Here is a 27,833-nt window from a genome sequence, read left to right on the forward strand (position 1 = left end):
CCTGAGCCTGGTGGTGACCCTGACCCCTGGCTGGACTTGACTGCAGTGGCCAAACCAGCCTTTACACTGGAGAACTTACCAGGCGTCTAGGTTCCTGAGAGCGCAGCTGGCTGTGCCCACACCCACGTTCCCTGGAAGCACCCCGTGGCCGGCTGCCCTCAGCAACCGCACCCCTCCCCCAAGGTCACCAGCATTTGTGGATCCAAAGGACGGCGCAGGTGGGGGAGGAAAAGGGCACCTCATGTGGCTCCTGCCGTGTGGCAAGCACGCCACTCCCCCGCCTCGGTTTCCCGGAGGATGAAGTAGGGCTGTGAGAGGGCGGGTGTGGTCAGGTGAGAAAGGGCTTTGAAAACCAGCCTCCGTGAACTGGAAGGGCAGTGAGAGGGAGCAGTGTCTGGTCCTTATTTGCAAGGAAAACAGCTTCGGCAAACAGACTAAAGCAGATGGTTCTCTCACCAAATCCAAACCAGTGAAGGCTGGTGTGAGCCGACTGCACCTAGGTCCTCAGTGAGCACACGTCGCGGTGGAGCCCCGCAGTGCGCGCAGCACCTACCAGTCCGGCTGAGGTCAGGCACTGGTCCTCCCTGGATGTCCCGTGAGCAAAGCAGCCCCGACGAGGGAGGAATCACACGTGGCTCTGTCCAGCCCAGCGCCCCCAAGGGGGGTGGACTGCAGATTTGGCTGTAAGCTTCCCAGCAGCCACTGGGAAAAGACAAAACTGTCAGTCACGTTCTCATGAACAAAAGCAAGGCGATTTCTCAGGAAACGCTTCCCTCTTACAGGAAAGCCATAGCAGTGTCTCCTAGACACCCTCCCGGCACTGTGACACGAAGGCAATGGCATCTGTTTAGAGGACACAGCGATAGGGAAGCTTTCACGGGGCTGCTTCGTGCTCGTGTTCCACAAAGGCCCCAGCGGGCAGTGAGGTCCCTCCTCCCAGCCGCCAGCAGCGCATGACTTGGCCACGGGTCCCCTTTAAACACCTGTGGGCGAGTCTCAGAGCAGAATGCCGGCCACAGGATTGTATCATTTACTTGACATCAGCAGAGAATGTTCTAAGTAGAGTTTCCATCAGCTGTGCAGCTGGCCTGTGGACAGAAGCCGGGGCGGGGGGGAACTGAGCCCAGGGGGCACCCTGAGTCCCCTGCTGAGGCCCTGGCAGGGCGGCTAAGACCCCAAAGACACCCCGACACAGGAGGAGCGCGCTTCCTTCTGCCTCTTTTGGTGCACATTTGAGATTCTCGGATCAAGACCAACCACCTCAGTGGCCTTTAGTTTTTGTAACTTCAGAGCCACACCAGTCAGCCTCGCTGTTGGAATGCTGACTGCTGATACTCTAGAACCAAACACGTCATGAGGGTCCCCAGGCAAATAAAGGACAGGGCCGTTATTAACAATTCTCTATTTATTAAAAGGGGTCTTAACAGCTTTACAAGCACAGTTCAGATGTGGCCCTGGAGACGGCAAGGCCAGCCTGGCGGCCCCTCCCCCACATCAACACCGAGCGCACACGTTTGGCTGCGCCCCTTGCAGGCGGCAGAGGTAAGGGCTGGGTGGCACCACTCTCGAGAGACACAGGCGTTAACAGGCCCACCTGATTGGCAGGGCAGTAAATCGTCCTATACAGCTGTTCTCTTTAAAAACAGTTACAATACAGCAGGAGTTCAAGTCCAGGAGTAGAAATGTACAGTAACTGAGGACAAAGGTTGGTGGCCTCGCCCAGGGCCTGCCGGGACAGACCCCATTTGAGCTCTGCCTGGATTCTGTCACCTGGGCAGCAGCCAGTTGGGGAGTCACAGGCCAGAGTCAGGAGTTCCACAACTGAGCACACGGGCCTTTTTTGGTCAACAGGTGGGCGGCAACGCTACCCCCAGCCCCGCCTGGGGCCCTGGGAATCCGGCACACGTGGCACGTGCGGATGAGAACCCAGGGGGCAGGCACAGCCCGGGGTGTTGCCAGAGCATCGGAGATTGTTGGTACCTCCCTAACACTGAGGGGCAGGCTTTCTCCAGACTGAGCTGAGATGCTGCTGGCATCCCTCTGTCACACCCCTGCCCCAAGGCCCAGCCAGAGGCAGAGAATATTGGCTAAGGGCATTCTGGTTCAAGGCGGGTGGGCTTTTCTTCCACCTGCAACACAACAAGGAACGCAGACAAGCCCCTCCCGGAACGCAGAGCCGGGGCAGCAGCGGCCGGTGACGCCGCCCCAGCGCCTGTCCGGCCACTCCTGGCACCAGGTAAGCTAAGGCACAGCACGGGCCCCGCGGGGGCGACCGTGCACTGCTTGCAAGAAAGGAAACTGCGTTCACTTCATCTGCACTCTCAACCTGCTCAGAACAGTATGTGCATTTTTCATAAAGTTTCCCTGAATGGTCTTATGAGTGTCAAAAAAGTTTTCTTTCCCAATATAAAACAGGAAAATCACACACATAGTAAAAATATTGGAGGAGTACTTCTTCATAGAGAGCCTCGGGCTGGCTCGAGGCGGAGGCAGAGGAGGAGCTGGGGCCGTCATCTGCTGTGCCAAGTTCAGCTCCCGGCCACCTCCTCACCCGCCGCAGCTCGCCCGGCCCCTGGACGTGGCAGGGGGCCGAGTGCAAACTCTGAGGGTGGCTTTGAAGCATCCAGGCTCGGGGGAGGGAGGGACTCTGAGGACTGCCCGCCCCACATGGGTTCAGGAAGCACCTTCCGGGCTGGCCCACCCGACCGGCCCCCACCAGAGGCCGCGGTGGGCAGTGGGCTGGGACCCACAGAACTGTCTTGAAAATAAAGCAGAAATAATGAACCATGCTTATTAAATAAAGCTGCAACGGGAGGACCACGATCCTACGTGGGAACGGAGGCGGGGGGGGGGGGGGGGGGAGACGACGACTTTCCCCAAACTCACAAATTCAACGCCAGACTGAGGAATCATACCGAGAACACAAACCAGCGCGACCACGGGATGCCCGGCTGAGGCCCAGCGCACAACCGCCTAGGTGTCCACAACCAGGGTTCTACGTGTGCTTACCACTGACCTACGGCTCTACAACCAGATGGACGCCCTGGCCCGAGCACCAGAGCCCCTGGCAGAGCAGCCGGTGCTCACGGCCTCCATCTGCGTGCGCGGACCCGGCCAGCAGGCGCCGGCGAGGGAGTCTCACGGGGAGGACGAGGGCCGCTCACTGGAGGATGAAGCCTGGCTGGTGCGGAGGCAGCCGGGGCGGGGGTCTCTGGGGCAGCGCCGGCGGGTACGGTGGCAACACAAACTGCTGCAGGGAGAAGCCCTGCTGTGCGGGGAGGCCCCCGCGCGGGGGCAGCGGTGGGCACTGCGCCACTGGGTGCGGGGGGCCCTGTCCTGAGCTCAGGGCAGCGGCGAACGGCGTGGCTAAGCGTCCCGCAGGCACCAGGGGCGGTGGGGGAGGGATGCGCCGAGGCACCGCGGAGGGGGGCCCGCTGGCCTCCGGGGAGGGGTAGGGCAGGGGGGCAGTGGGCGCTGGCTCGGGCACCCTGGGGGGCAGCGGGGCCGGTGGCAGGCCCTGTGGAAGTCTCTGCCCCTTCAGCACCATCTCCTGGAGCTTCTCGATTTTAACCCTTCGCATGTGGGCCAGTTTCCGCTTGCTCTGATAGACATCAATGAAGGAGTCCAGGGGAAGCTCTCCATCGAGAAACTTCTCTGCCATGTTCTGGAGGAGCAGGAGAAACCCGGTTCACGGGGCAGGTCAGCCGTGAGGACACCCATCCCTTCCCTGTCCCCGGCCGCTCCTGGTGCCCCACCCGGGCCGAGCGAGCGGGAAGAGAGGTGCTGGTCCCACCTGCCGGACAGGCAGCGGGCCCTGGGGAGAGCCCGCCTTAAGGTGAGGGGCCCGAGCTGCTAAGCCCCCGGCCGAGACCAGCGTTTCCCTCCCTCCACTGGCTGCACCCTGCCAGCCCCACACGGTCAGCAGGACAGAAACTCGCTCGCACCAACGAGGGCCACCCCGCCCGACGGTTCCTCAGAGCACTCGGCCTAGTCCGGAGAGGCTACAACCACACAACTTTGGACCCTGACTCATTTCCTTATGGCTCAGCGAGGCTTAAGCCTCGGGTGCTCAGCTGGTCGTGCCCACAGGCTCTGCCCGGCCAGCTGACGCAGACGGGACGGGCGCCGATTCACAGTGTAGCGTGCACCCCTCACCTGAGGACCAGACCGCCCCCACTGCCTCCCTGGCCCCCAGGCTGGCGCTCTCCCCAGCCCACCGGCTGGGCTGCCCACTCCTGCCCACTCCGCGCAGCCGGCACGCCTGGCCCTGGGGGAACTGGGCCCAGGCCCAGGTAACTGCCCTGGGGCGTCCCGCTGGGCTGGCTGGATTTACCTCGGTGTCCTCCTCGATCTTGGCCCCTTCCGCCTGCAGAAGTGCTAACAGGGTCTCCAAGGAAGCGCTGCTGGACTGTTTATCTGGAAGAAGCAGGAGGCACGAGAGCGTGAGGGGCACGGGCACACCCTCAGAAACCACCATGACCCCCGGCCCCTCAGGACGACACGCTCCCCCAGTCTCCTCCCCACTTCCCTTTCGAAGAAAGAGTGTACTTTCGCTGGACAGGCGACAGGAGGGTCACACCTACTGAGCTGACTTTCCAGGAAGCTGAGAGGAAAGGCCGTAACTGCAGCCGGCGTCACCCTCCCGCCTCACAATACAGGGGCGATTACTGAACGTGTGACCCAACCTTGCAACCTAACCCTGCAATTAACCCTACAATTTATTTCCTTTGGAGTTCTGAGTGATAATTTACATAAATACATAAAGTATACACATCTTAGGTGCACCACCTGAATTTTTACATATATATGTATATATGTGTTTACATAGACAAACCCAACCACCATGACCCAGCCTGGGATACAGAGTGTTTGCAAAGGCTCCCCAGGCCACTCCCAGAGTGCCCTCCACTACCCAAGAGTCCTGCCTGCTTCTGAACTTCACACAAGTGGAACCACACAGTATGTGCTCTGTGCTGGCCTCTTCCGCTCAATACCATGTCTCCGAGACCATCCGTGTTGCTGCATGAACCGGCAGTTCATTTCTTTCCGCGCTTTGTGGCACTGAAAGTTGTGTAAGTGTCACAACCTACCCACCATTCTGTACATGGACACTTAGACTGTTTCCAAATTTGGCTCTCACAAGGCAAGCTATAACGAACATTCTTGTGTGCATCTTTTTTGTGTGTGTGTGTGTGTGTGTGTGTGTGTGTGTGTGGTATGCGGGCCTCTCACTGTTGTGGCCTCTCCCATTGCGGAGCACAGGCTCCGGACATGCAGGCTCAGCGGCCGTGGCTCACAGGCCTAGCCGCTCCGCGGCATGTGGGATCTTCCCGGACCGGGTCACGAACCCGTGTCCCCTGCATCAGCAGGCGGACTCTCAACCACTACGCCACCAGGGAAGCCCGTTGTGTGCATCTTTTGATAGACATGAGTGAACGTTCGCTTCTGTTGGGGAGACACCCAGCAGTGGAACTGCTGAATCATAGAGCATGCCTACTTTTCACTGTAGCAGGTGCTAACAGCTTCTCCAATTCTCACTCCTCCCAGCAATGGAAGAACCGCGCATCCCCACCAGCACTGGTGTTGCCAGTCTTTTCACCTTTACTCATTCTGGTCGGGTGTGTTACAGTGCATTTTTACTGCAGTTACACAGATACAGGAATCATGGTATCGGACGTCACTGTACACTTCACTGAAGGGGGTGATTTTTTAACCTTCTCTCTCCTTTTTTTTTTTTTTGGGCTGTGCCCCTCGGCTTGTGAGATCTTAGTTCTCTGATCAGGGATTGAACCCAGGGCCACGGCAGTGAAAGCACTGAGTCCTAACAACTGGACCACCAGGGAACTCCCCTTTTAACCTTCTCTTAATCTCAGTTTCCTTGAAAGCTACCCCCAATGCACTCAGGCTTCAACAATAGTCAATGCCTGCGTCACTTCATAATGGCTGCAAAGTAAAGTGTGACATTAAAATAAAGTATTCCAGTGATGAATGTTTTTCAACATTAACTGTGAGGGCCTAACTTCAAGGATAAAGCATTCGTTGTATATCATAATTCAGAAAAATTGCCTTTTTTCTATACTGTTTGGAAAAGGTAGAGTCTTGTTTAAAAAGTAGTCAAGGGCTTCCCTGGTGGCGCAGTGGTTGAGAGTCCGCCTGCCGATGCAGGGGACGCGGGTTCGTGCCCCGATCCGGGAAGATCCCACATGCCGCGAAGCGGCTGGGCCCGTAAGCCATGGCCGCTGAGCCTGCGCGTCCGGAGCCTGTGCTCCGCAACGGGAGGCCACAACAGAGAGAGGCCCGCGCACCGAAAAAAAAAAAAAAAAAAAAAAAAGTAGTCAAGTCTATTCTTCTAAATTACTGACACAATCCTATATATAAACTATTTTTTCACAGCAGTAGTGACTGCCTTAATCTGAAATTGCCCCACAGTAACACTTCTTTCCTGGTTAGTGCAACAGCTTGGAAATGCAACCTTCCCTCAGCTCTTTATTCTTGAAAGATCACCCTAAAAGAGTTACCTAATTTGGTCTTTTTTATCTGATAGGCTTCAAAGAGCACCTGGAGTTCCTGGTATTTTTGGGTCAAACGTGCTTTCAGAGAGTCCAGCTGGGGCTGGTAGAGAAGGTTTCCTTCTGCCAGGCTCCGGTTGCTGGCCAGCGTCATTTCTTTGTTAAGCTGAACATTCTGCGTCTGCAAAGACCATACAGGGTGATGAGAACCAGCGTGTGAGCCCCAAGCCCCACCCCCGGGGCCACCGCAGCAGCTTCTGTTTGGCTGGGCAGCTGCCCCCACCCCAACGCCAGCCCCGATTTCTAGTTTGGACGCTGCTCCCGTTCTTAAAGAGCGAGACCACTTCCTCTCCTTCAGGCCTGCAGGACGGGCTTTGTCCCAGGACCTGCTGAAGCTTTTACCCCAGGAGCTGTGCTGTGACCGGAATTCCTTACCACTGCCATTGTGCTCTTAGGAGCGAACGGCTCTAAAGATTTAGAGCTAGAGTTTTCCAAAACGAGTTGCTGCTGTTCCAGAGAAGTGAAAGAATCACTTTTTATCAGAGGACGGCCAGTTGGCATGGTGTCAATTCAGGCTTAGTCATCAGGCTTTGAGATCAAACGCGAGAGCCCGAGACCCTGGGAAGGAATCCACTCAGGGGCCCTGTTCTACTCTGTCCCTACGCCCAACACCAGCTCTTCACGTCTGAGCAGAGGCCTGAGCCTCCCCAGCTCCTGACCGCTGGTCCATCAGCACCGCTGATCCAAAGCTGGGGGCGGGGATTTATCTGCCCAACAGGGGTCCTGTGCTTCTGGGGGTGACAGGTCACGTGTGGGTGGAGAAGCCCGCCTGGACCTCAGGGGTGAGAGGGGTTAATGCGAGGTCTGAGAAAAGGTGAGGAAGTCCTAATGAAACGTAACCAGAAGTACATTGAATAAAAAAGCAAAAATACCAACGTGTCTTACTTCTAGTTCAGCCCCCTTTCCACTTGCTGCTGAGGGGCTCCTCCACGGCCTGCAGCCACCTCGCTTTCTGGACTTGAAGTCTTATTTGCCCCCGTTTCTCTCCAAAGGTCTCCGTCAGCCCCACACCAGCCATCCTGCCCTCCCCTTGATATTTTCTACACCCCGCCCCACCCAGGCTATTTTCGCTGCTACTTCCTTCCTCTTGCTCGTCTGACTGTAGGTTCCTGGCCTTGCTGCCTCCGCTTCAACCCCTCCCCCTCCAGCCATACCCTTTGGCGCTAGCGCACAATTCCCAGCACGCGTGCACGCACACGCGCGCACACACACACACGTGTGAGAACAAAGAAAGAGCCTTAGATGCAGGTCTCTAGCAGGAGGCCCTGACCACCGAGTGGGGGGCTCCTCTCCTCAGCAGACACACAGTCTGCATCTCTCGCACGGCCCACAGGGCAGGGCCCTCAAGATTAGGCTCAGGGTAAAGCAAAATTTAAGTTCAAACAGAAAATGCAGCCTCTAGCTCAATACTATCAAACTAGCACGGCGGAAACACTCTCCCCTCTCTCACTGCTGCTTTCAGCCAGCAAGGACTGTGAGGGCTGGAAGGACCTAGTTTAACTGGGCTCCTGGTCCTGCAGACTGTGGAGGGGTCCTGGGGGGCTCCCAGCACCGCCCCAAGCCCTACCCACAGCAGCTCGGCCTCCAGGTACATTGCATCCAGAGGTCCTGCAGAAGAGCCTTTCCTTCGATGAAGCCATTTAAGGGAACATGCAAGCCAACCAGTGCACAGCCACCCTGGAAAACAGCGCAGCAATTTCTTTTAAAACAAAACAGGTAACTACCTTACCATCCAGAAATTGTACACCTGGGCATTTATTCCAGAGAAATGAAAGTTTATGTTCACACAAAAGCCTGCACGTGAATGTTCAGAACGGCCTTCTGTGTGATCAAAAGCTTGAAGCCACCCAGGTGTCCTTCAGCAGGTGAACGGCTAAATGCAGTACCACACCCACACCGTGAGCAGAGCACAGACCTAAGAAAGAATGGGCTACTGAGACACGTGCAACTTGGACGGAGATCCAGGGGACAGGCTACGCGAAAGAAACAAACCCGCCCAGAGGGTCACAGCCTCCAAGATTCTGTGTATACGACATTCTTGAAAGGACAAAACTACAGAAATGGAGATGGATTCGTGGTTGGGGGTAGGGAAGTGACTGTACGAGGCGACAGGAAGGCTCCTCGTGGCCACGGTGCCCTGCTCTGACCATATCTGTGTCAAAATTCTGGCTTGGGAGTGGACTCGAATTTTGCAAGATGTTGTCAGTGGGGGAACCCGGGTGAAGGCTCCACGGGATCTCTGTGTTATTTCTTACAGCTGCATGTGAATCTACAATTATCTCAAAATTTAAACTTTAATTATAAATAAATAAGACAGACTATTGATGAGATCTTTTGCTCCGACTGGTCTCATCTGATGGACGGGAAGGGGCAGGTATTCAAGGCCACCGTCAGGACCCACTGCCCCGTGCATGCCATCATTCTGACTCAATCAGTTCTGTGTTCAATAAACACTTACCGAGCAACTGTGATTTGTCAGGCCCTGAGTGAGGCCCAGAGAACTGAGAGGAACAGGCACCCTCCTATTCTTAAACTGAGAATCAGCGAAAATGGAGCCGAACTCGTCAGGCCCTGACCTCTGAGCCCTGGGGTGACCTGGTCCTCACTCGCCCCGGCCCGGCAGTTCTGAGAACCAGCCAAGCTCTCCCTGAGCAGGCCCCCGGCTCCGCCTCACTGCCCGGTCCCAGCTGAGCGCCCTGTCTGCAGAGGCCTCCCTGGCCGTCCTCGCTAAGCCAGCAGCCGCCCTCTGTCACAGCACCTGTTTCCTTCCTGCCACCAATGGCAACCAGTGAGCACTACGTTTGTGCGCCCGCTCACTGTTACCCCCCTTTGGGTATCCCGTCATCTGTGGTGTGCCAAACAGCCAGCACACAGCAGCCACTCAGCAAGGATCTGCGGAATCAATCAGAGAGGCCCTCTCAGCCCCTAAGAAGCCAGTCACTTGAGGCTGGATCTGGCAAGCTAGGTGGGTAACAAAACGCAGAGTCAAAAAGAAAAAAACCATGAGCTGTGCTTGCCAAGCAACAAATGCCCCAAATCCTTTATGCAACAGACGGGCTCCCGTAATAGAGGAACCCTTAGGGACTGTGGTGGAGGGTCTCACTCGTCCTGGATCTAAGGGCCATCCGATCAGGAGTTTCCCCAAGTCTTCAGCGCAGGCAGACCACAAGCACAGGGGTCCCGAGGGGCCACTGGAAAGGCATCGCGTGAGGGAAGTACACCATCCTAGCACCGCCAAGTGCCAGCCTACCACGGGGGTTCTCAGCATCAGCTGAACTACCTGAAGGCAAGGGGGCACTGACAAGTTCCCCAGGCCCAGACCAGCCCCAGATGAGCCCAGTTCTCTAGGAGGGGACCCAGGCCTAGAGAGTGTCTTCAAAGCCCCCAGGTGATCCTTGCCTCACAGTTCCACCCTAAAATATATCTACGAATAAAGTTTATTCTCCTGGGGTCCAAGTCAGGTCAGAATCACTTCTCCTACAACATGTCATGCGCCAAATGCAGAGGCAAAATAAAATTCCAACCAATGCAGACGACCGTCACGCTGGCTGTGCTCTTTCTATCCCCGGGTGCTCAGATGTTTTTACAAGACTATCAGGAAATTCTCAGTGGCCACCCAGGGCACACCCGCACCCTCTCCAGGTGGACAGTGGAGACAGTGGTGGCGGGAGCGGTGGCCAGGGCGTAGGCTGAAGTGGGGAAAAGCCTCTGATAAAGCTCTTCCAGCACAAGCATCGGTGCCCAAACACGCCTTTGATGCTGCATTAGAGAAAGACCTTCCTCCCCAACATTCCTTTTCATCATCCCAGTTGAGGAAAACTGGGAGGAAGCAGCCAGACTTGTTCTGTCGTTTGCAAAGGACTCGGGGGGACCCTGCACACCACACTCAGCAAGGCCTAAGTGGCAGCCACCCTGGATGACGTGCAGTCTGACTCTCCAGCCCCCATCCTCCTGATCCGAGGACCCGTGCGAGAGGAGGCCGCGTGCGGAGCCATACGCCCTGAAATTGAAAACTGGGTCCCAGCCTCTTGATGGTTTCTCATGATTCTTTTTCTTAACCACAGAGAAATCTTTTCAGGAAATAAACTGTGGTAATGAAACATTTTTATAAATGTACTCAGTTTCACTTCAGTTTCCTTTTCTGTTCAAAATCAAAGAAAACTGAGACGTGTGACAGCACCATTTACAGTAAGATCCATTTATACAGTGACTTCTGCCCATCTGTCCATCCGTGAGCAGGGCTGTCTCAATGGATGGTCACCCAAAGCTAACAGCAACCTCTCAGTGGTGCGACTTTTTTTTTTACTTTCCTCTTTCTACTTGTGTATAGTGTTTGAATCATTTATAATAAGCATGTATAAATTTATAGAAAGTAATTATGTTTTAATTTAAAAAAAAACCTGTTAGGTATTAGTAGAACCAGAAGGGCAGAGGCTCTAGGGAGATAAGCTGCCTTTGTTTACAACAAACAAAAAACCAAGGTCTTTTACATATACTGGTCCAGGCAGAGTGGGAGGCTTACATCACTGTATGACATTTTCACAGAATGTACATTCTACCTCAAATGCACAGGTCATTATTTGGGTTGGGGGAGTGTGGAAGAAAATAAAGTTGGTGAGGAGGAAAACAGACATAAACTCCCCTCTGCATGACACACGCAGTGGTTACAATTGAGAGGCACTCGGGGCCAGGACGGGGGCCTGCCTGCACCCCACTGTCCAGAGCTGGGTCAAGGTTTGGGTCTGCAGTGGATGTTTTCCAAACCAGATGCTTCCACAATGTGAAGTTCTGATTTAAGCTGGCCTGTCTGCCCCTTCAACTATAATTATAACTGTGCCTTCCTATAAACACTACAATGGGCAAATCTGCCTATGTTTCCAAGCTAAATCTTTTATGGGAAAATACTCAGAGTAGTCCCTTACTCCCCCTTTACACTATAATATAATCCTTATCATAACAAAGTAAATGACATTATTGGATTATGTGAGCAAATTTCAACAAAATAGATGGAAATTCTTGATCGTACTGAAGTTCTTTAAATGCTCAAAACCCAGTAAGGACACGGGAACTAAGATAAAAACACAGGTTTGGAGGATGTCCCTGGCAGTCCAGTGGTTAAGACTCTGCGCTTCCATTGCAGGGGGCACAGGTTCGATCCCAGCTCAGGGAATTAGATCCCCGCATGCCACGAGATGCAGCCCAAAAACAAAACAAACCAAAAAAACACGGGTTTGCCCTCTCACCTACTGCGATGCTAAGAGGCCTAGTATTTGTACAAAGTAAAGGATCCCATTTTATTTAACAAGTAAACATTCCGTCTGGTAGATAAAACACTCCTCACCAACAACTTTGCTCGAGCCCCTGCTTATACGCCCCTCCTCAAGGCCCTGCCCTGGCTGTGGCTCTGGGCCTTTTTCGACTCCGAGAGCCGCACGGAAAGCTACACACGCTCTCACTCCCTGATCGCCGGGTGCTCTCTGAGGCACAATTCACCGCTCCATCCATCCCTGTAAGCGTTCAGCTCGAAGCTGAACTGCACCAGCCCTGAGGGGTCTACACCCACCATCTCCTTGTAAAGAACACCTTTACTAAACGCCCCTCGACTCCCCCAAGCTGAGCGCCCCCTGTTGCGCCAGAGACCCAACTGATATAACTGAACTGGCTTTCCTTCAGCACACAGTGACATCTGAGCTCTTTTTCGTGGCCTCACAGAGCACACCCCTGGTTTTACTCCGTATTGTAGTTCACGGTGCTTGTCCGTTCATCAGTTTATTCATTCATCCAAAAAATGATTTTCTGAGGCACTGTTACGCGCTGACCCTGGGCAGGGCTGGCGATGGACACAGGGGCGAACGAGGCAGGCCGGACCCTGCCCTCGCGGAGTGCCCCTCGACTGAAGACAAATTAAACAAAGTCACACCAACAGCTATCACTGTATCACAATGGCGTTTTAACTCTCCTGCGAGAGTGACGGCTGCTTGTAGTGGGCTGAACAGTGGCTCCCCAAAAGAAATGTCCACATTCTAATCCCTGGAACCTGGGAATGTGACCTTATCTGGGGAAAGACTCTTTGCAGATGTAATTAAGTTAAAGAAGACAAAGGTCATCCTAGATTACCTGGGTCGTCCTAAATCCAATGGCAAGTGGGTTTATACAAGACACACAGAGGAGAACACATAGAGGAGAAAGTCATGTGAAGACAGAGGCAGGGAATGGAGTGATACGGTCACAAGCCAAGGAGGCCAGCAACACCAGAAGCTGGAAGAGGCAAGCAACGGATTCTCTCCTAGAGTCTCCGGAGGGAGCATGGACACCCCTGATTTAGGACTTCTGGTCCCCCGGATTGTGAGAAAATAAATTTGTCTCGTTTTAAGCCACCAAGTTGTGTAATGTGTTATGGCAACCAGAGGACTTAATCCAGGGCTGGAATCTTCCACCTCTCCTTGAGATCCACTCTCCATCCTGCTCTGTGCCCCAGGGGCCAACTGGCTGAACCACATCCACCACTTAGGCCCCTTGCCTTCTGGTTCTAGCTGGATTCAGCGATGGGGACTGCGGGTGGGACGAGAGTGAAATGAGGAGGGGGTTCTCTGGGTCCCCTTCCTCTGGGGTCGCTGTAGGTGACCAAACCCCCCACCCCAATCAAAAGCAGCCCCCTCTCTCGTTCTCCACACCCAGCCCCATCCCTCAGGCCTGAGGCTGAGAAGTGCACACCTGTGGCCCGTTCTGCACCAGCCCTGGGGGGGTCTGAGTGCCCTGTCTCGCCAAAGGCCTGACGGACAGAACTGGAATGGCTTTTCCCAGGAAGTACAACGACGTCTGAGTTCACGCTCACCCTTCTGATGAGAACATCAGGCCCCTTAAGAGGAAAACTGAGCCCTGTTCACTCCCCGATACCCAGAACCCAGCACAGTACCCATGCTGCTAAGTCTGTGTCCACCTCAATCCGGAGGACTCCTGATTGCTGGGCCTCAGGCCACACCTGCCAGTTGTTAAAACCTTGCTAAGCTGCTCTGAAGATTAGCTTCTTTGAATGTTTATAATAAATTTTTAAACAGTAACATCACAGATGAATGCTCGTTATTACAACCAACCAGGTGAAACTATCTGCACCCCTACTTTACCACAGGAGTGATCACAGTTTGGAAAAAAAGCATAAAGGGAAAAAATTAAGATTATGACAGTGATTGCTCCAAAGCGAAACTACCCATTACCGCGTAGACATCAGACATGCAACACACATGTGGAGACTCATTAGAGGCGGGTAGAATGTGGGAGTAATGTTTATGATTGTGATGGCCTGGAAGCCACAATACTTTACACATCTTTTTTTTTTTTTTAAGTCACTCATGAACTCCAGCACCTAGACTATGTATGGCTCATAACAGCCACCGCAACGTGCTCCAACACAGCGGCTTGCGCGTTTCATTCATTCATTCAAGAAATACTTAAGAAGCACCATTACGTGCCAGGCTCTGGGGGAACAACAACCAGAACACAGTCTGTCCTCCTGAGCATATGTCTCCGCGTCAAGACCGCCACAGAGACGGGCGGTGTTCAGCTCACAGGGCCTAACTCCAGAGGGCGCCATTCACCCTGTACTGCAGCCTGTAGCCCTGACTGCATTTGCTATTCCAAGAAAAGGCTCAGGGGAGGAGGACACATGTATACGTACGGCTGACTCCCTCTGCTGTACACCTGAAATTATCAACATTGTTAATCAGCTATACCCAATATAAAATGAAAAGTTTAAAAAGAAAGGTTCAGGGGAAAAAAAAAATCAAACAGATGCGAACTTAAAAGATTTAAGTAAGACAACTTGTGGTGACGTGACAGCTTCACTCTCGCCAGCACCTGACACAGTTCAACAATATCTGTGAACATTTCTTGAGTTCTCACCGTGTGCTTGGCACTGTGCCACCGTCCCTTCACGCGTTATATCTCCTTAATCCTCTCAGCGAGGGTGAGACAGATTTGTCCCCATTTTACTCAGGAAAAAGGAAATGCAATCTTAGGGAGGTTTAAGAGATTACCAAAGTCACAAGTGCCAGGAAGTAACTCCAGAGGTATGACATTAAGAGTTAGGGCATTCTGTCTCCAGGCATGTTTTCTACAGGATTACACCACGAATTATGCCACAGAACCTACCCTACACTACACAAAACCCAGTCTACCACCACTTCTCTATTTTCAAGTTCCAGTAATCACCTAAATTTCATTTCTATTTATGCCTCTCATTTACCCTTTTATTAGGATATTTCAAACACAAAGCAAAAGCAGAGGTAAGTATAATGAATCCCCGTGCGCCCTTCTCCCAGGTTCAGCCATTAGCGACATTTGCCAGTCTTGTTTCTTCTGTACGCCCCACTTTTGGGGGGGAAGTATTTTAAAGCAAATCTCGGCATAATATCATTTCACCCGTAAAAACTTTAATATGTATCTTTAATGGGCAAGAACTTCATAACTTCAACTACAATGCTGTAACTACACTTACTAAAAGTTCTTTAATTTCATCTTTTGTATGTATTGGCTTGAATTCCTCTGAGCATTCTGCCTCGTCTGTTTGAGTATCGGAAATAATTTACACAGGGAAAGCAGGATGAATGTTTGATTTCGCCACCCCTCCACTTTTAAAGCCAACTTTTAGAAGATTGAGTTAGTGCTCAAGCAACCTCCAAAAACGACCAATAAGCTTTTTCTGGAGGTGTCATTATTAAGTAACAGATTTTTAATCAGCTGTAGTCATTAATCTTCCTAATGCTCAAACTGTCCGTGGCCAGTGGGAGACACTTTGAGCTGGCTCTCAGGCTGACATACCCCAGAGGTTTGACAGCTGCCCTGCTCTCTGGTAAAACAAGATGTCCCAGACCAATCTGTACATTTGCTGCCCCTAACTCAGGTGGGTCCTTCTCAGAGAAACACTGGTTCCTTTTGGTGGGAGATTCATTTTGATTTTGATACTTTCCTCTCCAAATAAAATTAAATAGAAAGTTATATATAATACAAAGATACAGAATGAAAGAAATCTTAGCCTTTTACTTTCCACTAGAGAAGTTCAGGTTGCATTCAGACTTTAAACATAGCAGGCTTATGGATTAGGTGATAAAAAGGTTGGCACGCATTCAGCCAGGTTAACCTCGTTTCCTTTTGTTGTGCTACACCTGATCTAGCTCACCAATTAATTTTACAGTAGATTTCACCAAAGTCACATGCAATTTGAGTTTGGGCTTTAATACTAAAGGTTAGGTTATCAGAAAACCCAAATTCATCTTCCATTCAGTGAAAAGACCTTCCCAGTGATGCACTTATTTCACCAGAGTCTTCCATTTGAAGGCGGGCTTTCAGGTGGAGTCTGTAATCTAAGCCTATAATATCCCAGAGGTGACCTGTAAACACAACCCAGTGTGGCTTGATTCAATCCAAATGTTCCCTGAGTTTCTATGAGAAAACTTAACAGTTGCTGAGTTGGACTGTTTAACATGTTAAAAAAATTAAGGATAGGAAAATACAAAAAATCCAGTGAAAGAACTGTAGAACATTATGAAACTGTTCTAAAATACGACAATCTCGTGGGCTGTGCGAAACCATCTCCAAGGCTACAGCCTACTCGGGAAAGTAAATTTGCCAGCTGCTTATCAAACGTTCCACTGAAACAACCACTCAACAGAACATATTAGATTAATAAAGACTGCTACTTCTGATCGCAGATATCAAAATCCTTCTTGTTGAGAGAAACTTGCTGTCCTCAGAAAGTAGCAGACACTCGACCAATCCCTTCCATATGGAGCTGACTCCATCTTAAAAATTAGTACGTTATTCACCGTAAGTGCAACTGACCACAGGAAATGCAAAAAGCTAGGCTTGAAAATAAACGGACTCGCCCCAGGGAAGAAGTGGTCTCAGCTACACAGGATTTGATTGTTTTCTACTTCTGGCAGGCACAACATACCAGGGTGCTCCGTTGTATTTTTATTTTTTTTCCTAGAAGACGTATTTCCTAATATTCAGTGCGGGGGCGGGGGGGGGGGTAGAAAAAACAAGATCTGTCCCACTTCCTGGACTTGTGTGGATAGTGGTGTGGATAATAAATGTTACCTTCCTAGTATCACTGGCCTTGTAACTCCTGGGGACTCTGCGTGGAAGAAGGGATGAGGAGCAGAAGGCAGGATGGGGCCCAAACTGAACACGATGTCACCTGCCTCTGTCCCTCATCTCCTAAAAGCAAGGGGCTTGTCACACCTGGCCCCAGCCTAGTCCTACAGAATCAGAATCTCACAGCAGGTAAGCCAGGACACAGAGAAGCCCTCACTTCATATAATCAGAACCAGTCAGCTGCTGGTTAACTGAGCAGTTTGGTTAAAGCAGTAACTCACTAAACACATAGAATTTTAAAGACCTATCCATTTTTTTCATTTAAAGCAAAGGTCCTTTCTTAGAGAAAGGGTCCACTAGCTTGATTTCCAGAAGTTCTTTGCCTAGACCACACCCTCTCATGTGGGGAACCTGAAGACACTGGACAAGCAAGATGAGAGCAGAATCCTTCTGGAATACTAGCAAGCTTTTTTTCCCTAGTGAATCACCTTATAGTAACTCTTTCCAAAGCACTCAGCTTACAGTTTTCACTCTCTCTTTTCACGCACGGTTCCTCGGTTGCCATAGTACTTAATGAAATCATGTAATTACTGTAACAAAATCAGAATGAGGGACTTCCCTGGTGGCGCAGTGGTTAAGAATCTGCCTGCCAATGCAGGGGACATGGGTTCGAGCCCCAGTCTGGGAATATCCCACATGCCGCGGAGCACCTTAGCCTGTACGCCACAACTACTGAGCCTGTGCTCTAGAGCCCGTCAGCCACAACTACTGAGCCCGTGCGCCACAACTACTAAAGCCCGCACGCCTAGAGCCCGTGCTCCACACAAGAGAAGCCATCGCAACGAGAAGCCTGCACACCACGACGAAGAGTAGCCCCCACCCACTGGAACTAGAGAAAGCTTGCACGCAGCAACGAAGACCCAACGCAGCCATAAATAAATTATAAATAAATAAATTTCAAAAATTTAAAAAATATATATCAGAATGAACAGGTCTGAGAGAAAACACACTTGACTCTCGGTAATCACGCAACTGTGGCGTGGGAGCAGAAATGCCCGGGCATCTAATCATGATTGGCCGGCGGGGGGGGGGGGGAGCATCAATCGTTATATTTGATGAAGGGCATGGAGAATGCCAATTACTGGAACACTTTAGTTAAGTAGAGGGAGGTCAATTAATAGCTTCCACCGTAATTTAAAAATCCAGATCCCTCCCCCCTCCCCAAAAGAAAGCAGACTACAGAAGACAGAATTTCTAAACTTTGCTTTTCTTATTAGTAGTTTCTTGCCAAGACAACCAACCAAAGCGTTCACTTGCTTAGTGAGAGCTTTGGGGTTTTCCCCTCTTCACCACAAACTACAAGAAAAGCATGTATGAGAATTTTCTGGGAGAGTCTTTACACAGGTGCAGATAAGAAAATGCCTATCCAGGTAGATCCCAGATGTATATCAAGACAACATCTTTTGACAATTTTGCTTTTACATTTAAAATACGTCATGACATGAACTTTCCAACACCTGACTCAAGAATTCAGTTTGATAAAAGTTTACTCTCACATGACTGAAATTATTCAGTATGAGAAAATGCTATTCTAATAACGAGATTTTTTTTTTTTTTTAGTCTGTGGGTAGAGAAAGGGATTAGTCAAAGGAGAATGAGTTACTCTAAATTATTCTACTTAAATTTCACAACAAAAAAACTGCAATTATAAGTGATGTAGGGAATAAGATGTTCTAACTAAAATAATTGCCTAGATACTTAAGACTGACTCATTTTCAAAAAAAATTAAGTGTTGATATTTTAACAGATTTATGCTCAAAGATGTTAACCGCAATATAATTTATGAAAGCCAAAAAACCCAGTACCTAAATATCCAGTAATAAAGGACTAGTCACATAAATTGTGGCATACCCACATGATAAAATACCATAAGCCACTAAAAATCATGTCATGTAAGGATCTTCTGACAAAAAATAAGAAAATGCCCAGAGCATAAATTTAGATTAAAAACAAGTCAAAAACTCTACATGCAGAATGATCCTAGTGGTAGAAAACACGTAAAGAAAATGTATAAAATGTTCAACAGTGTTTATCTGAGCGGTGGTCTTACATGTGATTATATTTTTCTTCTTTACAGTTGTATTTTTAAATTTTTCTATAATAAACATGTTAAAAATGTCATTTTTTAAAGGTTTGATCAATTGGGATCAGAAATCTTAAATCTTTTTTTTTAAGAAATCTTAAATATACTTCCTTGCTTTATTTTTTTTTTTAACTAATTAATTAATTTATTTTTGGCTGCACTGAGTCTTCATTGCTGTGCACAGGCTTTCTCTAGTTGCGGTGCCTGGGCTTCTAATTGCTGTGGCTTCTCTTGTTGCGGAGCATAGGCTCTAGGTGCGCAGGCATGTGGGATCTTCCCAGACCAGGGCTCAAACCCGCGTCCCCTGCATTGGCAGGCGGATTCTTAACCACTGCATCACCAGGGAAGTCTCCTTCCTTGCCTTCTTAAACAGAGTACATGAAAGCACAAAGGACAGCCTCTGATGAGACAGAATCATCAATATCAAGTAACTACAGTGGGTCTATGATAAACCAATATCGCTGGGCCATGGAAGCAGATGGATACCTTTATGTCCTTAAATAAGCATTTGCCCAAGTGTGCTCCAGGGAACCTAGCCCCACCAGACTGAGTTCTGCGATGGAGTAAGTGTGGGAAATACTACAACACACACTAGCTGTAAGAACCAAACCAAACAAAGCAAAGCAAAACAAAACCCCTCTTATTTCGGCAGATTCCCCAGATTTCTTGCCCACAGAGCCCTCTTTCTGTAATCGCCATTAACAATCCCAGAATTAGGGAAGCACTACCCTAAACCAGCCTCAGCCACTTCATTCACAGCCGCCACAGCGTCACTTACTGGCATTTATCATGGTCACGCACTGTGTTCCACAGTTTACAAACATTATCTTATTTAATCCTCCAAAGTCTCATAAGGACGGTATTTTAATTCTCCCCTTTTAAAGATGAGGAAACCAATATTTAGAAAGGTTAATCCGTGTCCGAAGTCTTCTAACAACCCAAATCCTATGCTTAACATTTTCTGTGCAGCTTCATTTATTTCTGGATGGTGTAATTGGCTCTATTAGTTTTTCCCTACACCCTTTAAAAAATCTGCCACTGACAGATTAGCCATTGGACCAAGCATGTTGTTATCTGAATTGCATGCAAAGCAAGACTCAGCAGGCTGTGCAATGAGTCCGGTGTAAGCCTCCGAGTCAAAGGGTCTGGCTGCCTGAAAATCTTTTTTCTCAATCCTCTTTCAGCTTCTAACTGATCTCCCCGCTTTCTGGTCTTACCCCCTCAAATCCATCCTCTCCTGGCTGCCTGAATCATCTACATAAATCGCCAAGTATGACTACACCACTCCCTGGTTTAAAATCCCCCCGTGGCTCCCTCTGACTGGAGAGTGAAGCCCAAGCTTTCTCAGGAAACATGGGGCTGTCTGGTTTCTGCCCGCCTCTCCGGCCTCGTTCCCCCCGCGCCCTGCCCTGGCCGCTCCAGCAAGCCCTGCAGTACTCCTGTGCACACAATCTCTGCTTCTTTCCTCTGTGCCTCTGTTCATGCAGCCCAGCCCCATGCCTGGAAGCCCTTCTCCCTCATTACCTGGTTAACTCACCCTTCCAATCATAGCTCATGAGTCATCTCCTCCAGGAAACATTCCCAAGGATCTCCCTGAGCCCTGCAAAGGTTCACCACGTCTCCCTCCCGCTAGGGCGTGTCCTCACGCATACACTGAAACTGGCTTTTGCATGCCTGCGAGATCCTAAAAGATGAAAACTCTGTGGCTGGGCGGTTTCACACCCCGCGCCCCACACCGCGCCCCACACGCAAGGTGTTCCAGCAAGGTGTTCCATAAAGGTCGAGTAAATGAATAAACTTACCCTACCTCAGCTGTGCTCAATTAATGAAAGCCGCTGTCTGATGGCAAACACCAATTAGCACTTACTGTTCCTCTGCCAACCTCAGCCCTGGGCTATGGGTATGAATATAACCTCAAGGTGCCATTAGCTAACCCTGGAGATAATGTTTCTTTCAAATCAAGTCTTTTATTAACTATGACACTGCTTGTAATATAACAACTATTCAAACATCTGCTCTTCACATGCACTCTTTGGTACAATGAACAACGTTGCTCACAATTCCATGAGAAATGCGTTGAAAAGCTTTCCCCTGACATACTGCAAGGTAACCTACTGACAACAAAACTACATCTACTGCTCTATTTTCACTCTTCCCTATGAAGTAACTCTACAAAGAACTTTCCTCTGTCTTTGTACCACTGCGTAAGATGGTTTTCCTGAATAATGATGGGATGTGAAAACCCCACACAGCTGAGGAAGGAAATAAACCAGCTAGAACTCTTGCCCCGGCATGTTCTGAGCCTCAGCGATCACATCTGTGAGCCGCTGCTGACGCACAGGTCGTTAGAGACACCCCTGCACTGCTACCTGGCATGATCCCCACAGCAACATTCCGCTACAAGTACTGTGACAGAAGCCAAACCTACAGTGAGGCTGGCTTAGCTCAAGAGCACCTCAATTCTGCACATGACAATGAGGCTCAACCAGTGCAGCCTGTCTCTGGGTTCCTCCTGACTAATCTGTACGGTACAGGCACTGCAACAGGATGTCAACTTGCCTGTAAAGTCGAGTCATCGGACCCGTGTCCTTCCATGGCACCTCTTTCCTTCTCCCAACCCAATTACTCCTCATGGCCTTTCAAACTTCTATATTCTCCTTGACTTCAACAAGTGCTTGGACGAAGTCAGCCCCCGAATTTGTATGTCTAAGCAAAGCATCCCCCTGAGCTCCAGAACTGCACTCAGCTGCCTGTCGGACGATGTCACATAACTGCCCTGCTTGCCCCCCACACCCAGGCTACCACGGTCTCAAGGACCCCCCCCTTCCCTCCTCCAGCCTCGCTGTGGCCCACCCTCTCACTTCCACTCAAAGCCCAGCTACCTCCACTCACTCAGGAGCACTAACTGGGCACATCCTGTGCGCCAGGCATGTGCTAGGTGCCAAAGACACAAAGATAAACGTGATAAAATGGAACCCCCAGGCCAGTCGGGGACACAGGGAAGCAAGGGACTTACAAAATGTGTCTCAAATTCCACCGAGGAGGCATACCAAGAGGCTAAGGGACCGTGTGTCTGGGACTGAGGGGGGGAGAACATTTGGAAGGCAAAGCTGATGGGGTCCCTGGGTGGGCAGGGGAGGGGGAGAGACAGCTCCACAAGGGCACCATGGTGTGAAGGGGTCCAACCAGCTGGTCTGCATCTCCCCTCCCAGAACTCTAGCTCAAATCCTAACCTCTTCTCACCTGCCCTTCCGTTTCCACCTCTGACCTGGTCTTCCTGAACCTCGCCATGCCAATCCAGCCCCTGCTGCCAAAATATTCTTCCTAAAGTGCTCTTCTGATCGCACTGCTGCTCTGCTCCAAAGAGTCACAGAAACTCAGCGCTGCCACAGGAACCGCCATTGAGCTCTCACCTGGCTCTCCGCCTCGCCAGCCTTATTTCCTATCACTTCCCTTCGCACTAGCAAATCTGATCTGGTAACTCAACGAGTCCTAAAACCTGTCCCGTGCTTTCCTGCTCAGTGCCGTGCTCAGGCTGTCACTCCTTCGTGGGCCCCCACTTTTGTCAAAATACTACTCAGAGAAATAAATACCTAATTCAAGACAGTGGCTCCCTGGCGGGTGGGGAATCACGTTCCGGATGGAGCACAGAGGGCTCTTCTCTGGCTTGGTCGTGTTTTCTTCCAAAGCCGCTTGCAGGTACACAGATGTTTCTTGTATCATTCTACACCCTCGTATAGGAATTACTGTATTTGATCATTTATTTTCTTAAATCTTACTTGCCTATCAAAGTCCATCTCTTGCAGTAGGAACCTAATCTAGCCAGGAAGCCTCTCATCTGACCTTCAATGTCATTTACAATTCACATGTGGCCTTTTCCTTATTCTCTCTCTCTCTAAAAAAACAAAAACAAAAAAACTGTGGTAAAATATACAAAACATGAAATTGACCCCTTTAGCCATTTTTAAGTGCACGTTTCCTGCAGCGTTACATACACTCACATTGCTGCGCCATCATCGCCACCATAATCTTTTTCGTCTCCCCAAACTGAAGCTCCCTACCTCTTATTCTCTCTTGTATTGATGTCTGTGTACTTGGTTTCTTTCCTAAATTATAATATAGGGATTATACGCTATTCATGCTTCTATCCTTTATAATGCCTCGCACACAGTAGGTGCTCCACAGCATTTAAACGAAATGGAATCTCTTGAAATGGCAGAAAGGACATATGCCTTCTATTTTTGGCAATACTACTGAATAATAACAATTTAATGAGTGTTCACTCTGTGCCAGGTACCATGATAAACATCTTTTTTTTAAAAAAAAAAAAAGATTTATTTATTTATTTGTTTCACTGGTTGGTTGCACTGGGTCTTAGTTGCAGCACGTGGGCTCCTTAGTTGCGGCATGCATGTGGGATCTAGTTCCCTGACCAGGGATGGAACCCAGGCCCCCAGCATTGGGAGCAGGGGGAGTCTTATCCACTGTGCCACCAGGGAAGTTCCTATGATAAGCATGTTAAAGGCTTATCTCACTTAGTCCACCCAACAACCCTCAACCCTGCGGAGTAGCCTACTGCTATTATCCCCTTTATTTTCAGTGAGGAAACTGCAACTGGAAAGACTGAATACTTGCCAAAGGTCACATTGCTGGTATCAAAAGCCAGTTCTGTACCACCTCCACTGCACTTCTGATCAATACAAAAGAAGGAGACAACAACTACAGGAAATAAGGGATCGGATTTCACCTAAGACTAACAATTCAGAAAATCTCTTTAAAGAAAGGGCGCTAGCCTCTACCGACTTCACCTGCTCTTCCACTTCACCTCACAAGAACCTTAGAAGGCAGGCATGGTTACCAGCCTCACTTTACAGTGGAAGCAGAGTTTAAAATAAGTCACAAAACTCTCAGGTTCTTTAAAAAGTCAGATAATACTGGATTTCAGAAAATATTCTGGGGCATTAGTAATTTTTTACACAAGCGTTAAAGTCATAGGTCCATGGAAGAGAAATTTTAAACATAAAAGTTGAAGCCTTTATACATACAATAATGATTGTACAATAGGAACAGAAACAAACTCCAGTAGCAGACACTCAAAAGGGTTTTAAATCTTAGCTTCTAAAAACCAGTCCCACCAGTGTTCAGAGCTTGTTTGAGGAAGCAGTCCCTGGTCGGTACATTTCAATAAGCCATTGTGATTCGCAGTAGCTTCGCAGCCCCACACAAATCACACCAGAACACGCCTTAGGGAAACAGCTTCTTCCAGACCAGACTCTTTACTTTCCACAAAACAATCTATTTTTCAGACCCTCAGAGTTTTTGCCTGTGGGCAGTTTCACTTGCCCCAGGAACAAAGATCCTGAATTTGAATCCTTAGTGAATCATTAGTTAACACCAACCAATCAGCATTTCCTCAGAAAGCACACGGGGAGCAATGACCCAGGAGGTCCGGTTTAGCTGCCTAATCCCCTAAGCCACAGTTCCTTTTAAGGGAGTGCCCTGCAAGTCCAACGGGGTTAATGTGGACAGATAGAGAAAGGCACATTCCACTGCCATGTAAAAATAACTTTAAATAAAAATAAAAACGTGTACATAACAAACATCAGCCCAGAGCACAAGGGAAGAACCTACAACCACTAGGGATGTACTGCATTTAGAGAACTGCATACAGACAGGAGGAACAGGAAAAGAGAAACCCACGGGCAGGGAAAATGAGAATGTCTGCAGCTCCGGCATGATTTGAATTTAGTCTCGAGCTGGACTAAAGCTCAGATGCCACAATTAACACAATGTAAGTGAAGCATAATGCACAGCTGTACTTAAACCTGACAGTGAATGCCTTCAAAACCCAGCCACACTTCCCAGCCGCCACAAAATAGCCCCTCAGGCTTGAAGAAGCCTTACTCTACAATTTAAAACACTTCCTTCGGCCAAAAAAAAAAAAAAAAAAAAAGCCTTTGGTTCAGGGTTAAGAGATTCTTCGCTGTGCAAGCGCTGTTCATGTACTGTCTCATTCTAGTCCTACTGAGACACATAATCCTTTTGACCACAGAAAGGTAAATGTTTCTTAGGCTAACACCAAATAAAAATTCACTTTATAGATTCTTGAGATAAGACCCTATAACTGGTCAGGATGAGCTGTACGCGTGATTGTCAGTAATCGTTCTAGAAAGAGAACTACAAATTACTAATTGCAATTACTCTTTATTGAACACTAACTGTATGCCGTGTTAAGGACTTGACGTGCACTCTTTCACATAATCCCCACATCAACTCTAAGAAATAAATATTTTCATATATCCTTCCCCAGCAGAGGCTCACAGAGGTGAGGTGACCTGCCTGCAGTCACACAGCCGGGCAGTGGCCAGGTCTGGCCTGGAGTGTATGATTCCAGAGCCCGAATGTTCTTTAACACCAGATCATAAATGTGCCATTTGGTCAAGAGTGGACAGTTCACAAAGTATTTTCTTCTACTGTGTCTCACAGCCATCCCCAAATAAACCAACACACAAGATTAGTAGCTGAGTGAAACTACCACGGTCAGAATTTTGGTTGTTCACATCACACCAGTTCCTTCAGAAACGCACCACACACGATCAGGGTAACAGGACTTGCAAAGGGTGACCATGGCTAGGTGAGCTGCCTGGCTAAGGTATTTCGGTCTTCACGTTCAGTTTCCTTGTTCTAAAAGCAGTACACTCTGAAGAACAAACTCCTGCTGAGTAACTGAACTTAACGGTGTGGTCTAATCAAGAGGAGTTGGTCCTCAGTATTTCTATAGGATACTCTGGTATGAAGGTCACCTTTAACCCCCCCCCAAAAAAAATCCTGCTAGATTAATTTGCCTTTCCCTTTAAATAGTAACCTCCAGTTTCTCATGTAGCGGAAACAGGTGGAGCCGGAGTCAGCAGAATGACCTGACTCCACAATCTTCCCTCCACTAAAAAGCAGTTTACTTCTATTAATGTTCTACTAATATAACTACAGTACTCTGTTCTGAAACTGCATAGTCACATATAATAAAATAACTTGTAGGCAGTGTTACCCAGTAGAGAAACATACCTATCATTTTATTATTAAACTAGAAAGATGCCTGCTGACAATCAACAAAAAGGTCTCCTGGCAACTGAAAAGCAGAGAAACTAAGCAAAGATTTTCTTTCTTTGGAGACATGAAACTCTCATTCAGTCAAGAAAGATGGATTTTGTCACTTATTCTTCTCTAAAAAGGAAAGCGCCACATGGAGACCATAAATAGGGTAAACTGCATCTCAGAGCAAGTTGTATGTGCCAAGTTGTTACAAAGCCCGGGAATACAAGGGGTGGATTAATGGAAAGACTGATACCATCTTACTACAGTGGCCTCTCTGTAGCTCAGGACAATGATCTGTTGAGGGTTTTCCAGTGATTTTGAATGTGCAACCTCCATACAAGCCCCCTTTTAAAGGGGCTGGCTCAGTGCTGAACAATCACTCCCTCTTCGGAAAGAAAGCCAAAAGCCCCCCCACAGGCTTCTGGGTGAGAAGCTCAGCCCTGTAGGCGTGGGAAGGCTCAGACTTCAGAGACAAAGGAGTAGGAATGGTAGATGGGTTGGGGAGAGCTGGATCGGCCTGGGTCCACCTGCCTGGAGAGGACCCAGACTCACAGAACTGGACTTTCAGGGAAAGAGTTCAAAAGGCCTGGGAGAAAAGGAGAAAAGAAAGCGCACATTGCAAACGCCAAGAGTGAAGTCAGTTACCCCTGAGGACAAACCACGCCGCAAGGGATGCAGTGAGATACCCGGAAACAGCGGTGGCATGCCTTCCAGAGACTGGGCAGACCTTCCACTATCAAAGAGGTGGGGCTTGGCTGTCAGCCCCCGACCTCCAGTTTATCTCCTCCCCCAGAACAGCTCTGATTGAATCCTCCTTGGCCCCAGCAAGGAAAGACACTGTGGGGCAAAGCTACCCTACTAGAATTACCACATTCCCTTCTTCCACGGACGGGGCAACTCTTATCAGAAAGGGCATCCTGCTGCCACCCTCAGACCCCTCCCACAAAACCCTGGAGAAGAGCCCCCTGGGATAACGCTGTTAAGGCCACTTCCAAATGAAGTCAGACCCTGGAGGGTCCCTCTGACACTCAGGATCCCTCAGATACATGGACACCTCAAATCTTAACTGGGTTAAGTCCGTGGCCTCGTGTCTCCCAACCCTGGAGACCTCTGCCCAACCCTAAAACCCCATCTCAGAACTACCTCTCAGACTTAGGTACAGACCCTCGGCCCCCAAACTCATCTTGGAACCCCCAATCCTCTTCTAAGATTCTATCTAGCTAGTCCACTCAGCACCTCAAAACCTATTCTCAGACGCCAATAACTGCCTCAGTCCCCCTGTATCTCTCAAGCCCCCGCCCCCCCGCCCCCCTCAGTCCAGTCTCAGGCACCCGTAATCCTCAACTACCGTCCCCTCTACCCTCTCCAACCCAGTCTCGAACCCCCAATTCCCTCCTCGCCCCACCGGACTTAGCCACAGTCATCCACGTCTCCAAATGCCCATTCCAGGCTAATCCCTGCTCCACTCCCCGCCTCAGGACCCCATCAGCCCCCGCAAGCCCCGTCCCAGGACGTTTTTCCCAGCTCCGCCCCAGCCTCGGTCCCCTCACCCCCGACCCCGTCTCAAGAGCACCCCCCATTTCTCCTCCCAGTCCCCTCAACCCAACTTGAGGCACCGCGACCGCCTCCGCCTTGGGCCACCTCCAGCCCGCCGCCAGCCCGCCGCCAGCCCCCGGCTCCGCGCGTCCCCCTCGAGGCCCCGCCGCCGCCGCTGCCGCTGCCGCCGCCGTCTCGAGCCCCCGCTCGGCTCACCTCCTCCATCTTCTGCACCATCTCTGTCAGCTGCCCCTCGTCCTCCAGCAGCTCGTTGAGCTGCACCAGCGACAACCCGGCGAACCGGGCTTCGCTCCCGGCACCCGCCATCCCCGCGTTTCGGCTGCCGACGCCGACGCCGCCGCCGACGCCGCCGCCGCCGCCGCTCTGGCCGCCAGGCTCCG

At 50.0% G+C, this 27,833-nt stretch overlaps 1 protein-coding gene across 2 annotated transcripts; it reads right to left on the bottom strand.

Moving 5' to 3' along the window:
• Positions 1-1,385: 1,385 nt before the first annotated feature.
• VPS37B (VPS37B subunit of ESCRT-I) lies at positions 1,386-27,810 on the bottom strand. Of its 2 annotated transcripts, none has more exons than XM_027124947.1 (4): positions 27,649-27,810; positions 6,519-6,690; positions 4,334-4,416; positions 1,386-3,664 (listed from the first exon to the last, which is right to left on the bottom strand). In XM_027124947.1, the coding sequence occupies exons 1-4, from the start codon at positions 27,757-27,759 to the stop codon at positions 3,161-3,163; spliced, it is 870 nt and encodes a 289-aa protein (XP_026980748.1). In that variant the 5' UTR covers positions 27,760-27,810; the 3' UTR covers positions 1,386-3,160. The 2 variants fall into 2 exon arrangements, with proteins under 2 accessions (XP_026980748.1, XP_026980749.1); XM_027124948.1 differs by lacking the exon at positions 27,649-27,810 and adding an exon at positions 7,455-17,302 and having other exon boundaries at positions 1,388-3,664.
• Between the last annotated feature and the right edge of the window lie 23 nt (positions 27,811-27,833).

The sequence above is a fragment of the Aethalodelphis obliquidens genome, unplaced genomic scaffold, assembly GCF_003676395.1.
Source record: "Aethalodelphis obliquidens isolate GAN/ISIS:26980383/991018 unplaced genomic scaffold, ASM367639v1 scaffold28, whole genome shotgun sequence".
In the NCBI taxonomy this organism is placed as follows: domain Eukaryota; kingdom Metazoa; phylum Chordata; class Mammalia; order Artiodactyla; family Delphinidae; genus Aethalodelphis; species Aethalodelphis obliquidens.

What these genes read in the sequence shown, in the direction of transcription:
- VPS37B (XM_027124947.1), bottom strand. Translation starts at nt 27,759, where the DNA reads ATGGCGGGTGCCGGGAGCGAAGCCCGGTTCGCCGGGTTGTCGCTGGTG. An exon ending in TGGTGCAGAAGATGGAGGAG is followed by an intron (nt 6,691 to 27,648) that starts GTGAGCCGAGCG and finishes TGGTCTTTGCAG; the next exon opens with ACGCAGAATGTTCAGCTTAA. An exon ending in AGATCGAGGAGGACACCGAG is followed by an intron (nt 3,665 to 4,333) that starts GTAAATCCAGCC and finishes CTGCTCCTCCAG; the next exon opens with AACATGGCAGAGAAGTTTCT.